The following is a 16,374-nucleotide window of genomic DNA, read 5'->3' as shown; positions in this document are numbered from 1 at the left end:
TCCACCTGAAGAGGAGTGAGTGCCTAGGGCAGGGGTCACCCCGCTCCTAAGTTGCTCAGCCTGCCAACTCAGAGTCCCTGGATGGCTGTGAAACACCAAGTTACGTAAGCCACAGCTGACATCCTGGGTCATAGCAAAACTCTCCTGCCACAAAGGCAACTGCGGCTCCTTAGTGAGATCCATAAAGGGAACTGTAGAGGGGGAAGATTGTGCTATATATCAAGGGGCTTCAAAGGCAATGAAGGAGGAGAATAAGTAGGGGTCTTTGGGAAAGGGTGATCACCTCCCGAGGAAGGATAGGTCCTGGGGGGGGGGTGGGATACCTCTGGCCAAAAGCACTTGACCAACAAGATGCAACACATCTTGTTTAGAGAGGCTTCTAGTGGATTTCACCGACACGGCTGAGGGGGAGTCCGGTCTATCCAAAGACAGAGCAAGCTCGGTGCCCACCTCGGAGGTCTGCATTGAACACAAAGAGGCTGTAAAGGAACTACAGGTGTCTGCACCAAGGAAATTGGTGCCGAAGTCATGGTCTGCATCAACGATAAGGTCGTTACCAAAGTGGTTGTCGGCGCTAAGGCTGGAACCGAAAAAATCGGTGCCAATAACTGAATGGTCGGGGCTAAGAGGGTAGTCGGTGCCGGGAAAGTTGTCAGAGTCGAAAACGCCATGGGCATCAAAAAATCCATCGAGGTCGTAACAGTCTGCATTGACTGGACAGTTGGTGCCGGTAAAGAAGTCTGAACCGAGGAGCCCCTCGGTACAGATACGGTAAAGGGCACGCTAGTCGGTGCCGAAGTCACGGATAGCACCAGTGGCCTCGGTGCTGAAGGTTTAGGTACCGAAAACACTGGAGCCGAAGAAGTCAAATCCGAACTGGAAAACTTAGCTTTCTTGGGTCTCGGTTCCTGGGGGGTCCCCAGCAGGGGACGAAGGAACAGACTTGGCCTTTATATGTTCATCACTCATTTTCTTATGGGATCTTGGAGGGGTTGAAGCCTCCAACCCAGAAATAGCCTCTGAAAAAGATTTAATTAGCCCCTTCAATATTAATTTATTTCTTCTCTCAATCAACATCCTGTTAGAGAAATTCTTACAAATCCCGCAGGGCGGATCAACTGTTAAATGAGGCACACCCAAGCAATAGACACACAGGGAATGTGTATCTGAAGTAGGTAATTTAGGGCCACAATTTAAACATCTTTTAAATCCTGGACTACCTTTTTTATCTGCCATGTTGGAAAGAAAGAAGGAAACCAAGGAAAAATACCAGAAAAATACAAGAATTACCCGAAGTTAAGAAGGAAAGAGGGTTTACCAACGATGGTAAAAAAGAAATTACCTTGCGGTAAAGGGGAGGAAAGGAATTGAAAAGATTCAAGAAAAAATAGTCGCTAAATGCGATAAGGTAAGAGAAAACTATCTAATAACTTTTCTGTGAGAAAAGGCTGTTTTAGAATTTAGTATGAAGAAAAATATTGTACTTAGCTCAAGAGAAGTAGCTTGACACAACCGAATGGCGACACGGCAAACGAAATTTGAGGTAACAGGGAGAGGAGAATTCTGGGTAGGAGTTTTAGCTCGAGAGTTTGCAGCGGACGCGAGCTTGGAAGATGGCCGGCTCGGTTTCAAGGTCGGAGCCGATACCCACATGTAAGGAATGAACGAGGATTAACAATATCAGATTCTGTATTCAGCTGTGTTGGAATGATTAGGGAAGGACACCGGAAGCTCTATAGTTTGGTTCAAGTTATTATGAGAACACACCTTGGGGACAAAGGATGGATTTGTACGAAGAGATACCCTATCTTTGTGGAAAATCAAATAAGGGGTCTTGATAGACAGTGCTTGTAACTCTGATACTCGTCTAGCAGATGTGATTGCCACTAGAAACAAAGTCTTCCAAGACAGAAACTTCAATGAACACGAATGAGCTAATTCAACGGGTGGAGACATTAATTTGGATAGGACGGAGTTTAGATCCCATGAAGCTACCGGTTCCTGAAAGGGAGGTCTCAACAATGTAGCATCTTTAAGGAAGAGGTCTCAACAATGTAGCATCTTTAAGGATGGTTTTACACAATCTGTGTGACATCAGATTGTTCTCATGTTGACCCAAATGAAAATTTGATATTGCTGACAACTGAACCCTAATTGTGGCAGCAGCAGAACCCTGGTGAAAAAGTTCAGACAAGAATTCCAATACCACTGGAATGGATGTGCTATAAGGATCAACATTCCTTTCCTCAGCCCTGATAGAAAACCTTCTCCATTTGCTGGTGTATAACTTTCTAGTGGAGGGTTTTTGTGAGAAGATGTAAGAATGTGGGTCACAGCGGGTGAAAAGTCATGAAGCCTGATTGGGGATGGAACTGGAGCAGCCAAGCTGTCAAATTGAGGGTGTGGTGGTTGGGATGAAGAGAGGCTGATGTGTGTCGATAGATCGGGCACTGGGTCCAGAGTCCATGGGTGCTCCTGCAGATGAGGCCCGAGAAAGGGGAACCAAACTTGACGAGGCCAGTAAGGAGTGATGAGGATCAATTTGCTTCCCCAACAGTTTCATTTTCTGAATCACCTTGGATAGGAGAGGAAAGGGTGGGAAAGCATAAAGGAGACCCAGGGGCCAATCATGAACAAGTGCGTCTCTCGATGACTCCCCCAAAGGGGGGGATAAGGGAAAAGTAGCTCCTGCATTTGGAGTTGATTGGACTGGCAAAAAGATTGCAGTAAGGCTGTCCCCATCTGCGAAAATCTGTTCTGCTATTTCGTGCTTCAGAGACCACTCATGAGGCATCAAGACTGCCCGGCTGAGTTTGTCGGCTATCACGTTGGTTGTCCCCGGGATGTGGGCTGCCACTACAAAGCGCTGGGAAGATGCTGCCCATTTCCAAACACGAACAGCCTCTCGACAGAGTGGGTACGATCTGGTTCCGCCTTGTCTGTTGAGATACCATACTACCGACATGTTGTCTGATTGTACTGCTATCGTCCCAAGAGGAAGGAGTTCATTTACTGCTTGCAACGCCAGAAGCACTGCCCTCATCTCTAGGACATTGATATGCAGGTGGACCTCGTGATCTTGCCATGTGCCTTTGACAGTCTTGCCTAGATAATGCCCCTCCACTCTGTGTGGTCACAGTAGCAATGGGTTGGTGAGGAAGGAATGGAGTGCCTGTCATTAGCTGGATGGGTTGGAGCCAACGGAGGTCCTTTTGGCAAGACTCTGTTAAAAAGATGTGGTGGGATAGAGGCAGTTGTTGGAAGGACCACTGGGATGATAGAAGCCATTGAAGAATCTGCATGTGTAGTCTGGCAAGAGGGACTAGTAACATGGTGGAGGCCATGGTCCCTAGAAGTTTCAGCATAGTCATTCCCTTGACTTTCCGGAGGAGGAGTAGACGAAGGTCTTGTATGGGATTCTGTGCTCTCTCTGTTGGAAGACGAGCCAACATGGTGACTGTGTCTATTTCTGCGCCTATAAAAGTCACAAATTGAGAGGGCGATAAGGCAGACTTTTCCCAGTTTATAGTAATCCCCAACTGGGCACAAAGTTAGATAGTGTAGTCTCTGGTTTAAAGAAGGAATGCCTGGTGGAGGCAGTCAGGAGCCAGTAGTCCAGATACAAAAATACTTGGAATCCTAGATGTCTCAGGTGAGCTGTCACTACTGCCATACACTTGGTGAACATCCTAGGGGCTGTGGTGAGACCAAAGGGCAGAGCTCAAAAATGGTAGTGACTGGCTCCCAGCCGGAAGTGTAGATGGCTCTTCGATACTCTGTCCATTTTTATGTGGTAGTACGCACCTTGGAGGTCTATTGAGCACATCCAAGTGTCTTTCCCTAATAGAGGGAGTATAGACTGCAGTGTCACCATCCAGAACTTGTCCTTCTTTATGGATTCATTTCATTTGCTGAGGTTCAAGATGGGCATTCAGTGCCCTGTATGTTTTGGCACTAAAAATAATCTGGAGTCAGTTCGAATCCTACCTGCTCTGCAAGGAAGCTTTGGATAACTCTGTTTGCGAGCAACTTGTTCACTTCTACAGTTGCTTGATCCCTGTGATTGGGTAGAATATCCAGGATCCTCTTGGGAACATGAAGTGGAAGAGAAAAGGGTATGGAGTAACTTCTGGTGATAATTCTTTGTACCCATTTGTTTCAGGTGATGCTTAGCCAGACTTCTGGATGCAAAGAAATGCAACCCTCGAGTGGCTCCAGAGAAGCACAGTCGGGCCCCACATCAGGAGTGCTGATAGGGACAGCCTCGAAACGAATGATGGCCTCCCTGGTTTTGCGGTCTGCCCTTGCCTTTAGGGCGATGTCTACCATTTGCTCCTCCTCCTCTGCCTCTGAAGGAGGAATCACCCTGTGCATCCGGGAAAAACCTATGGGACCTCTTTAACCACATCTTACCACCTCTGACCCTTGGGGTATGGTCTAGAGGGGATGGTAAAATGTGCTCCCATGGCAGACGGCGTTTTCCCTTCTTGCTCGCACCTGGTGAGTGTGTCTTTTACCTTGGGTCCAAACAAGGAAGAACCGTCAAAGGGGGCGTTGGTAAAGGTAGACTTAAATGGCTCTGCAAAATTATACAAGCACATCCAGGAGTGCCTGCTAAGGGAAACTCCTGAACCCACTGCCCTGCTCACTCCATCGGCTGCATAAGAAATCAGCCTCATGGAGGAATTAACAATGGAATTCAAGATGGACAACTGAGCAGACACCTTTATCAGGGACTCTTTCAGTAGATATATCTTGCAGAGTTTCTCCCAACTCCTTAAGGAGCTCTCTCTGGCGCCTTGTAAAATGTGTTAGGTAGTTCAGAGATCTGAGAGTGAATGCCGCTGATGAAAAGATATGCTTCCCGTACCTGTCCATCGTTCAAGACTCCTTGTTCGGCGATTGGCAGATGAAGTCTCTGCTAGTTCCTTCTTGGTGGCCGCTGCCACCACCATTGCATCTACAGGAACGTCCTTAGACAAATTCCTTCTCCTTGGGGGCTGGCAAAAATTTACTGGGTCATTTGGGGACTGGCTCCATGGCATCAGGAGTCTCCCACACCTCTCTACTAACAAGGTCTACAAGTTCGTCAAAAGGTGGAGACCCCCAAGAGGCTGAAGGTTGAGACCCGAAAGCTTTCAGGTACACAGACTCATCAGAAGGGGTAAGAGTGGGCCAGCTGCACCTCTGCTTAAGGATCTCTAAGATGTCAACAAAGGAGACATCAGAGAACAACTTTGGGGATGCTTCTGACTCCTCAAGGTCGGTGTTGGAGGTAAGAGACTCATCCTGGGAGTCTACATGCTTCCTCTTGCATGTTCTTTACTGAGAGGGCTCCTCAGAGGGATATTCCGGGGAGGTCTCGGAAGAGTGGGGGCCACCAGCTGGGGGCTCCTGAGGCTGCGGATCTCTGCTGTCTAGAGAGGGAATAGGTGCTGAGACAGAGGTCGGTACCTCTAGGTGGAGCTGATGATCGGGACAGCACACTCCGCATCACCTCGAAGGCCAACCTCTCCGGCTCCGAAGACCTCCCTGGCTCCGAGGGGACAGAGGAAGTCATCGGCTTCGAGATAGATGTAGGATTCAAGCTCACCCTAGCCAACGCACTGAGAGGGAGACTCTGAACAGAAGAGATCCAGGTCCAGGCGTCCCTGTTGTGGCAGACTAGAAAGCTTCAGCTTCTAGACACCACAGATGGCACTGAAGGTGTTGGAGCAGAATTTGGCTCTGAGACAGCCTCGGGGGGAGCTGGAACAGAGGGTTCCACAACCAGCGGTACCGAGCACTTCGGCAGCCCAGCACGGCTCGGAGGAGCAACCACAGAAGGGGAAATGGACTCAAGTGGCTCTGGGACTGACTGGGTCAGAGCCAACAGCATTTTTGGCAAGGCAGATGACTTCACGAGTCTCAGCACTACTCTCTCCACATCTTCTTCTGACAGGCTCCTGGAAGATCTGGAAGACAGTGTGGGAGATCTAGACCTCTGTAAGATATGGAATCTTAAAGTTGGGGAGACCGGCAAAGGATCTGTGGACCAGCTCTGATGTCTGCTATCAGTAGTCAGCTCCGAAATGTTGGGGCTGACACTGGAGTCATAGTAGCAACTACCTCGATTGGTTCCAAAATCAGTGGAGCCAAGAAGGGAAAAGACTTGTCTGGTTTCGACATTTTGGGAGATGATTCTGAGGCACCAGATGGTACCGGGGAATGCCTCTTGGAAGGTTTAGCCTTTTCTTTTTTAGATCCATGAGAGTTGAAGGAGGAAGACGAACTGGCCAAGTCTTCCTCAAACAAAGGCTTAAGGAGACGTTTTAATATTAGTTTGTTCTTCCACTCCTAAGACCCTGGCACTGAAAGAATGGCCAAGAAAAAGCACATCTGAACTTGTCAACGCGGCAAACAAGATCTGGGGATTATACTGGTGCACCATGGTATACCTACCTAGCCACGAGCCAACTAAAAGACTTTGAGCTTGCTAATAGGCAGAGTCGGAGCCAAGGATCGGCTCCGAACCCCATGTGTAAGAATGAAGGCGAGACAGAACATTTAAAGTTGTATCGTTTGCTGCTCTTATCACCAGACTATGTTTCTTAATTCCTAACCTTCTCTTATTGTTTACCCTTCAACCGAACCCCTATTGCCTATTGTGGCAATCGGACTAACTCTTTAAACCTTCTATCTAGATAGTACTATCTATCATTTTGCATAGATTTCTCACGAAGATCTTCCTATCTCCAAGTGGATCTACTGCATATTATGTATATTTATCTTGTACAATTGTATTGTCAATAGCTGTGATCTAGCTCTCCAATGACTGGGTTGTACTGAAATACTGTATGTTGTTCAGAATGTACTGTCCATTAGTTCTCCACTGTATGGTGCTGTATTGAATCTATACTACGCTGTACAAAAGTAATGTATACTTTTATAACCTATGTATATTACTTGTCCCTTATTATACTATACATGTTCTGTGTAATACTTGGAACTATGCTTAAGGAGCTTTTCTCCTGGGCCTCCACTGAAAATGGGCTCACTTTGGCTCAGTGGACTATCACGGTAAACAAATGCAAATACATAATAAATGAATAATAAATAAATACATACATACATAAATGTTGCAGCTGCCTGTAAGTCACAACTGACAAAAAGGAGAGACAACAGCTGTCGTCATTACTATACAGAGCATATCAGCTATCACTCAGTGTGCCTCACGACACAATATGGACCAACTGCTGTGCAGTGCTCACAGTTAAAACCCCAACACCATGGACATGGTCTTAATATGGAGATATTCTAAAGATGATGCAAAGATCAAATGAAATTATTTATTTATTTAGCTAACTATCTCTATTTATTTAGCTAACTATCTCTATTTATTTATATAACTTTTGCTTACCAGGATAATCAGACTGGGCATAGGTCCAGTTTCAGAGGAGGCCCGGGGAGAAAAACCCCAAAAGATACAAATAACAAAAAAGACAGTTTGTAAACGTATCCAGTAGTAGGCAAGTAGATGACAAATAGTATTGCCACTGTTCTTATACATTATGAGCAGTGCCCTTCAAAGTTTATTTTACTGGCTGTAAAAAATCACTACACGCATAATCCATACTTCTAAGTCTCTAAGAATGTTATTTCAATCTGTGAACAGCCATCTTCCCCATCTGTAGTCTGTTTTTAAGGTTCTAGGGATACTCAGTAGTGTAGCCACAACGTAACTCACATTAACGATTCTGCTACATGTAAACATCTTACCTCTTTGGCCATCAGCAGATAGATAGGAGTCAGTGAAGGCACTTCACTTGGCTCACAGCTAAGGCACAAGCTTGTGAGAATCTCTGACAGGACTTCACACCTCTTTGAATTACTCATTTTCAGAGAACTGAAATCTGCTTCGTCTTGCACCATATGAGAGTCAGCAGATGCCTCAAGATGAACCTAAAGGAGAAGAGCAAGTCAGATAAGTTAACATGTCAGCACTGTTTATCAACATGATACATTCTCCTTCTGTGTCTCACCTGTACGCAGAGTTAAAGTAATATCCAGTTATCACCACTGCTGTCTTGAGGTATCTGGCAGAACAAATACAGTTGGCTAAAAATTCTAAAAACATGGAGTGTGAACACAATAAATCTTTGTTTCACTTAGTAAAGCAGCAGCTTGCATTATCACTTTTGTATGTCTTACTATGAGGAAGCCTTGCTGATTCTCTCTCTCTCGTATTTAAAGAATGAAAAATGTTTACAGGAAAACTCATCTTAGAACTAAAAAAAAAACATTTTTCTTCATTTCATCTTTGTATTCTGAGCTATTTTACAGCATCAATGTAATTCTAATTATACATGAATATGTTTTAACACAAAAAATGGTCAGCATGGGGGCTGATATACTAATGAGATCTTTTTCACTGTCTTGTCTTCTGGTTCCCACAATCCATTTCAAGTCCAATTTACGTTATTTATATTATACGTAAGGATACAAGTTTTTATTTACTCTTGTGAAGTAAATGTCAGAAGTGAGTCACAGGCATCTTGCACAGTTTTTGGAACCTGACTAGTTTTCTATTTTTGCCTAAATTACTCTGATTTACATTGTTCTTAGAGCTGCTCTAAACTTTCTCCCATTTTCTTCCGGATGTGTCAAATCTACCACTGTACATCAAGAGCTGTAACTACCAGATGTTACTTCAAAGAACTCGCAAGAATCAAAGTACGTCTGCTATTCCCCAGTTTCTGCAGTAAGAAGGTGAGCTTGTGTGTGTTATTCTGAATGTAGTAGAAATGTGCTGTTGTTTTTGTACAAAGCTGTTTTATAACTCCTGTTATGGTCTATACTTTTACCAATACAATGTATTAGAGCCACAAGATAGGTATAACCTTCTATTCTTCAATTTGTATTAGGAGGTTTTGCTTTTATTACTGAAGCACAATTGTATCTGTGTACCTCATTTCATGCTTCTGTTCTTGTATCATCATCCCTTGATTTGTTACATTGCAGCATATTAACACTTCATCAAAACCATAGTCTTTGTGCATGACAAAATAGTAATTATTCTGTCTGCTGTGCATAGGGCTAATAAACCTGTCTATAAACACGGTGAAAATGAAAAAATACAGTAAAGATGTAATGAGCACAATTAAATGTATTTTTTCTTACAAAATGATTGTTGCTTCCAGTTATTTTTGCAGCTTGAAAAATGGATAGAATATAAACAATTTTGTAAACTGTACCAAAAATAATTGCTTTTAGTGAAAATGTAGCATGTGTAAAAACATGAAAATGAATTCTCAATTGTGCACAAATCCAAAATGCCTAAAAGCTCAAGAGTTCTTTGAAATGCATTACTTATATGGATACTAGACCCCAACAGTTATGCAGCTGGGAAAACAGGAAATTTTACATTCAAATTAAAGCCACAGGAAAAACACTGAACTGTGTAAGCAGAAGGTACAACTGTTAGATCAGATTCCCATGTTTTTAAGAGTACATGGTGGAATGCAGCACCAAGACAGCAGTTCTAAGACTGGGCTTCACTGCATGTCAGATTGTCTTGCTGCTGTTTAAACGTACAAATCACTGGTAGACAGAATGTTTAGTTAAGTGACTTGCACAAAGTCACACAATTAGGCAAATGGAAGATAAAGAAAATCAAACCCTGAACCACTGAAAGAAGCTTTAATCCTCTGTACCAACGCTCAGACATACAGGGCAAAAATAACTGATCTTGGTATGCCAGACTAGTCTGGCTGGGGGCAGCGTGTTACAATGAAAGCAAGGAAATGGATGTGCACGCATGTGTGCAAGCTCATCTGCCCCCATGGAAAATAATCTTACGAAAGCCTCAATTACTGTTGGCAAGACAGCGCTGGAAGGCAGTGTACTGGGAAACAAGGTGAGCAAGATCCTATGGAGCCACTAGTTGCAAGTCTGCTCTGCAGCTGGTCAGGAAAAAGCTTACTTTGGGTAATTGCCTGCGATTGCCACCGAAATCAGCTAAGGCAGTGGTGCATATCTACCACCTTAAGGTCTTAAAGTCAGTGACTCCTTGCATATAACTTCATGACAACAGATGGGATCACACACCTATATCTCATCACATATTACTTGCTGTAGTGGTGAACATCCTGACAGCATGGCCCATCTGTCTGTCTCAGACACTGGTGGCAGTGGTGGGATTACATGGGTGAGCTGCAGAGCAAATAACCTGACTTTGTACTTGTGGCAGCTAATGACTTTAATAAAGCAGATCTGAAAGAAGCACTCCCACACTACCATCAGTATGTGGATGTTTTTACAAAGGGGTAATAATATCCTGGACAAGGTGTACATAAACTTAAAGAAAGCTTACAAGACAGTGCAACTTCCACAGATGAGAAACTCTGACCATTATATCATCTTGCTATTGCCAGCTTACAAACCTGCACTGGTTAGAGGGAAACCCACAAAGAAACAAATCAGGGTATGGCCAGAGGGAGCTATGGAGACCTTCCAAGACTGCTTTGAAAGAATCAGCTGGGATATTTTCAAGAAGGCAGCCACAGTAAATCAGCATCTGAACACTGATGAATATCCTGAGGTAGTGATGGCATACATTTCGAACTGTATTGATGGGGTAAACAAGTATCACTGTTGGAGCTAACCAGAAGCCATGGCTCACCCCTAAGGTATATGAGCTTCTGAAGAAGAGAAACGCAGCTTACAGGGCTAAGGACAAAGCAGTCCTAAGTGTAGCAAGAGGTAATCTGTGGAGAGGTATAAAGGAAGCTAAGAGGGAGTATGGCAGAAAGGTAAATAGCCACTTTAAAGACATGAAGAACACAAGGAGACTGTGGCAAGGCATACAGGAGATCACAGACTACAAAATCATGGGAGGACAGCATTGAATTCCTGGGCAGTTTGAACATCTTCTTTGGTAGACTTGAGGAAAGAAATAACAGGTTGACACTAAAGCTACCCACTGATGAGAAGGATGCATTACTGAGCCTCAGCAGGGAGGAGGTAAGAAGACAGCTAAGGAGAGTGAACCCCAGGAAGTCTGCTGGCCTGGACAACATACCGGGCAAGGTGTTAAAAGGGTGTGCTGATCAACTATGCACAGTGCTTAAGAAATATTTAACACCTCTCTTGCCATGGCAAAAGTATCGTAATGCTAGAAGGAAACTAACATCATCCCACTACCTAAGAAAATCACTCCCTCCAGCCCAAGCAACTACAGACCAGTTGTTCTGACATGCACTGTTATGAAATGTTTTGAGCGGCTGATCAAAAATCATATTTCTTCCTGATTTTGACCCTCTCTAGTTTGCATACAGAGCTAACTGATCCACGGCTGATGCCATATCAGTAGCACTACCCATCTCCCTTGAGCATTTAGAGAGCAAAGACAACTATGTGTGGATGCTGTTCATAGACTTCAGCTCTGCATTTAATATGGTAGTACAAATGCAGCTGAAAGAAAAACTGGCACATTTAGAAATCAGTAAACATCTCTGTAACTGAATCCTGGACTTCCTGACTGAGAGACCACAGACAGTGTGTTCTGGGAAGAACACAAAGTGCATCACGATTAACACCGGGGTTCCACAAGGGATGTGTTCTCAGCCCACTGTTATTCACCATCCTGACCCATGACTGCTATGCTAAGTACAAGTCCAACCATATCATCAAGTTTACGGATGACACCACAGTCATGGGGCTTATCACAAACGAGGATGATAGGGTGTACAGAGAGGAGGTGGCATCTCTGACCAGTTGGTGCAAGGGCAACAACCTTGACCTGAATGTAAGCAACACCAAAGAGATTATCATCGACTTCAGGAAAAGGAGAACAAACCACCCAGTGCTCAGGATCAATGGTGAGAGTGTGGAGAGGGTTCAGAGTACAAAATTCCTGTGAGTACACATATCAGAGGATCTCCTGTGGTTGGGAAACACCAGCCACCTGGTCAAGAGAGCACACAAACACCTCCACTTTTTAAGTAGGCTGAAAAAAGCTAAGCTTCCTCCTCATTCTCACAACCTTCTATAGAGGTGCAATAAAGAGCATCCTCACCTGCAACTTCAGTGTGGTTTGGAAGCTGCACAGCTACAGAAAGGAAGGCACTACAAGAGTGGTGAGGTTTGCAGAAAAGGTAACAGGTGCCAGTTACATCTTTATTCTGCAAGAAGAATCCAAAACGCAACCAAAATAATACAGGACAACATGCATCCTGAGTACAAGCTGTTTAAGCATCTGGCATCGGGCAGAAGATATCACAGCATCTGCTGCAGGACTATAAGATTCAGTAACAGTTTCTACTCTACAGTGATTAGGCTTCTGAACTCGGGCTCTACACCCAGGGTTCTGGTCAAATAAGTTCATCAAGAAGTTGAAATGCTGTGGTGTCTATGTGAAAAAAAACCCAGCACATTTCATGCTCACCAGGAAATGTCACAGGTAAGAGCATGAGTTCCTTGTGTTACACACAGGGTTTCACACACACCAATTCTTAAAACCAATATTGCCTGCTTGGACTTGGGGCAAACAGACCTGCCTGAATAGGTCTAGCTACCTAAAGCATATGCAATCATAGCTAATATTGTGAAATTTAAAAAAAAGTTATGTACTCATCATAATGTTCCATCTGTGTTGTCTATTTTCATTTTTCCTCAAAAGATGGGTTTGGATCTGAAACTCGGATCCAACACTCCTTTGAGCTCCTTCATTTACCCATAATGCCCCACCAACCCAACATATATCAGATTGAGTTTGTTGCCCCTAGATATAAAGGGACAGCCTGTTAAAGAAATTAAAGGCAAAAAGGAAAAAAAAGGAAACTGGAACTCAAACAAAGAAGAGAGGTTTCTGTAAAACTCTTAGGTCTTTCCAGAAGTAAAAGGATGGGGGCAGGTGGGTAGGAAATTGAGAAAGAATGAAAATGGACAACACAAATGGAGCAGTATGGTGAGTACATAACTTTTTATCTGATGTTGTACTTTTCATTCATTCTTCAACTGACGGGACAGAGTCCCCAGCTACTCGAACCTTTGGTGGCCCTAATGGAAGGATATTCTGAAGCACTGCAGAGCCAAAGGATGTTCTGTTCCTGGAAACCACATTTAATTTGTAATAAGCAATAAAAGTGTGATTATTAGACCAAGCTGAAGCTGCACAAATGTCATCTAAGGAAGCCCTTGACCAAAAAGCTGTAGAGACCGCCACAGACCTCATGGAGTGAGCTCTAGGATGCTTAGGCAAGGGTAATCCTTTTTTACCACAGACAAAGGTGATACAAGTAGTTAACCATTTGGCCAATGTAACTTTGGAGAATGGTCTTCCCAATCTGTTAGGAGAGCAGGAAAATCAGCTATGGTTCTATGGAGACAAAAGTAAAGTTGTCTATGCACATCCAACAGATGGAGCACATACTCTCCTTTATTTAAGAAGTTTGGAAAGAAAACTGGGAGATTAACGACCTTGTTTATGTTGGACTCAGAAGCTACCTTAAGCAAAAATGACAGGTTGGTCCAAAAGTACACCCTGTATTTGTGGAAAACTAGTTAAAGGAGGTCTGGAAGATACAGCCTGGAGTTTGGATACTCATCCAGCTGATGTGATCGCAAACAGAAATATGGTTTTCCAAGACAAAAATTTTTGATCTGCCCTGGCTGATGGTTCAAAGGGAGTTTGGGTTAAGGCCTGAAGCACAATAGTTAAATCCCAAGGAGGACTAGGATCTTTTAAACAGAGGTCTAAGTCAAATAGCTCCTTTGAGAAAGGCTTTACATAGTTTAGAAGCTAAGGTAGAGCTGTTTTCTCCAAGGAGGAAATTAGAAATGGCAGCCAACTGAACTTTAATAGCTGAAAAACTAGTGCCTTTATTGAAAGTTGAAGATAAAAAATCAAGAATAGATGGCACAGGTGCTGAAAAGGGACCCAGGTCCCAGAAAGGGCATACAAAAAACAAATCTCTTCCATTTACATTTGTAAATCATTCTAGTAGAAGTTTTTTGAGAAGATATGCAACACACTGGAGAGGAGTCTAGGCTATCTAGCAATCAATGTAATTGAAGAGACCATATGGTCAGTTTGAGGCCTCAAGTGCAGATGAGCCATACTTGTCGGGTGAGACAGAAGGTTTGGAGTGGGTTTCAGTATCTAGGGCAGATGTAGAAGGTGAGGCCAGAGGAAGGGGAACCAGCAATGAGGACAACTTTACCCAAATCAGACAATGTGACCTAGACAAACTAGAATCATGCTACAATAAAATAGCCAAGTTTGCTACTAACTCAACCTATAGAACCCATCACTGTGCTGCACTAAAAGAACTAAAATGGCTTGAGCTACCACAGCTACTTAACTATCACCAGCTGGGCACAGCCTACAATATTCTCAAATATCCTGAAAAAAAACCCTCATTATCCAACCTACTTACTATCTATACTACAAACCGATACCCAAGATCCAGTGAAAAATCTCTCCTCTCCATCACCAAGGCTAACAATAATGCAGGGAAAGCGCTCTTACTCCCACACCGTTGCCAGAAATTGGAACGCTCTTCTCCTATCTGTGTCCACTGTCCCCTCCACATCCATATTCAAAAACTCCCTCAAATCGCACCTTCTTAGTACATGGTTATGCCCTTGTATCACATAACCCTACCCATACTACTATTAACTCCCCAAATTCCTCTCTGATCACATGCTGGAGCTCTGATCCCCTGTAGGCTTGGTCATCTGAAAGGGTACTTTTAACTGTAGAATCTTACTTGATATATTTTCTTTTCTTACCAAAGTATGACTGACATTGTCTTTTTACCCATATTCTATATCTTTTACCTGGAGTGGTTTTATTAATTCTTGTTATATTACTATGCTCAGCATACATGATGTAACCTGTTTTGTGTATTATGCTGGATGTACTGTATTTGTATAACTTGATGTTGGAGCTATTCTCCCCGGGCCTCCGCTGAAAATGGACCTGGTCCAGTCGGAATTTCCCGGTTAACAAATGTAAAATAAAATAAAATAAATAAATAAATAAATTAAACAGAATGCTTCCTGTGGAAACTCCCCCATTGGAGGGATCATAGCAAAGAGCCTTCTGCACTTCTTATTTGGGGAGAGTCAAACAGATCGCAGCATTGTTGGCCCACTGAAGGAAATTTCTGTCCATCATTTTGACATTGACAGACCACTCGAAGTATCAGAATGGACCTGCTTAGTTTGTCTATAATCACACTGGATTTCCCCAGAATGTGCATTGCCATTAGAAAGTGATCAAAAGAACTCGCCCATTGCCACGCACTTACTACTTCTCAACAAAGTGGATAGCACTTGGTTCCTCCCAGTTTGTTGCTGTACCAGACTACTGACATTGTCCATCTGAAAGGCAATTGTCCAGGATGGGAGAAAGTCTTGAAAGGCCTGCAACACTAGGAGAAATACTCTAATTTCATAGGTTTATAGGTTAGTACTAAGCTATCTGCTCTTCCGAGCCACTGTAAGCTTAGCCAGTTATCCCTTGTGAGACTCGAACCCTGCACCTTGTGTTTGTAAAGCAAACACCATTACCATTAGGCCACCTTTCCAGGATATTGATATGTATCTTGGCCTCTCTGGGTTGACTGTGTCCCTTGGACTGTCCATCCCAAGTTGTGGCCCCCGCACCCCAGTTGGGAGTCATCCATGGTCACCGTGGCTCTGGGCAGGGTAAGATTGAATAGTCGACCTTCCGAGAGTTCGCTCGAATTAATCCACCAAAGAAGATACCTTTTATGTGCCTGTGTGATCTGGACTGGAGCAGCTAAAGAATGTTGAAGAACAGACCAGGTTTTCTATCAAAACCTTGAAAGGCATTCCATCGAGGAATAACTTACTCAACAAATAAGCTTGAATTTACAAACACTGGAAAGGCACAAAGACGAAAGCAGTAATGTCAACAAGCACATTTTGGACATAGTCGATATTATCCAGCATTCCTTATCGGCCAGACATGTCCAACTAATGTTCTGCAGGGAGCTGCACCCCCCACAACCCCTGCTAATTATATATACAAACTCTGAGATCATATTATAATGAGGAAATAAGTACATTTCCCGATCTCCATGTAGAACATCGACTTCACAACAGCGAATGCACACTAGCATTCAAGGTTGTGGAATCTATCATTTTTGGTTCGTTTTTATGCACACTTAAAAATTGCACTTCAAACATGTGCATCTCAATAACCTGCACTTTGTCAAAGTGATTGTAAACCAGCTGAGAGAGTCCATTGAAGTATTCTCATGTGAAACCTGGCAAGTGGTACAAGGGTGATAGCAGCTGCCATGGATTCCAGGGCCTATAAAATCAGCGAAAGTGGAACAGAAGAATTCTGAATTACTTTCCTGA

At 43.6% G+C, this 16,374-nt stretch overlaps 1 protein-coding gene across 3 annotated transcripts in view; it reads right to left on the bottom strand.

Annotated features, from left to right (window-relative positions):
* The window catches only part of HLCS (holocarboxylase synthetase), a 1,599,326-nt gene that overhangs the window by 919,005 nt on the left and 663,947 nt on the right, over positions 1-16,374 (bottom strand). For all 3 annotated transcript variants that reach the window (XM_044073133.1, XM_044073132.1, XM_044073134.1), the window contains exon 4: positions 7,759-7,941. In XM_044073133.1, coding sequence (XP_043929068.1) covers positions 7,759-7,941 — 183 coding nt within the window. The remainder of the gene's footprint in view (positions 1-7,758; positions 7,942-16,374) is intronic.

The sequence above is a fragment of the Protopterus annectens genome, chromosome 5.part1 (genome assembly GCF_019279795.1).
Source record: "Protopterus annectens isolate FY-2018-M chromosome 5.part1, PAN1.0, whole genome shotgun sequence".
Classification (NCBI taxonomy): Eukaryota; Metazoa; Chordata; order Ceratodontiformes; family Protopteridae; genus Protopterus; species Protopterus annectens.
The sequence above is the reverse complement of the archived record's forward strand: the minus strand, read 5'-3'. Positions and strand labels throughout refer to the sequence as shown.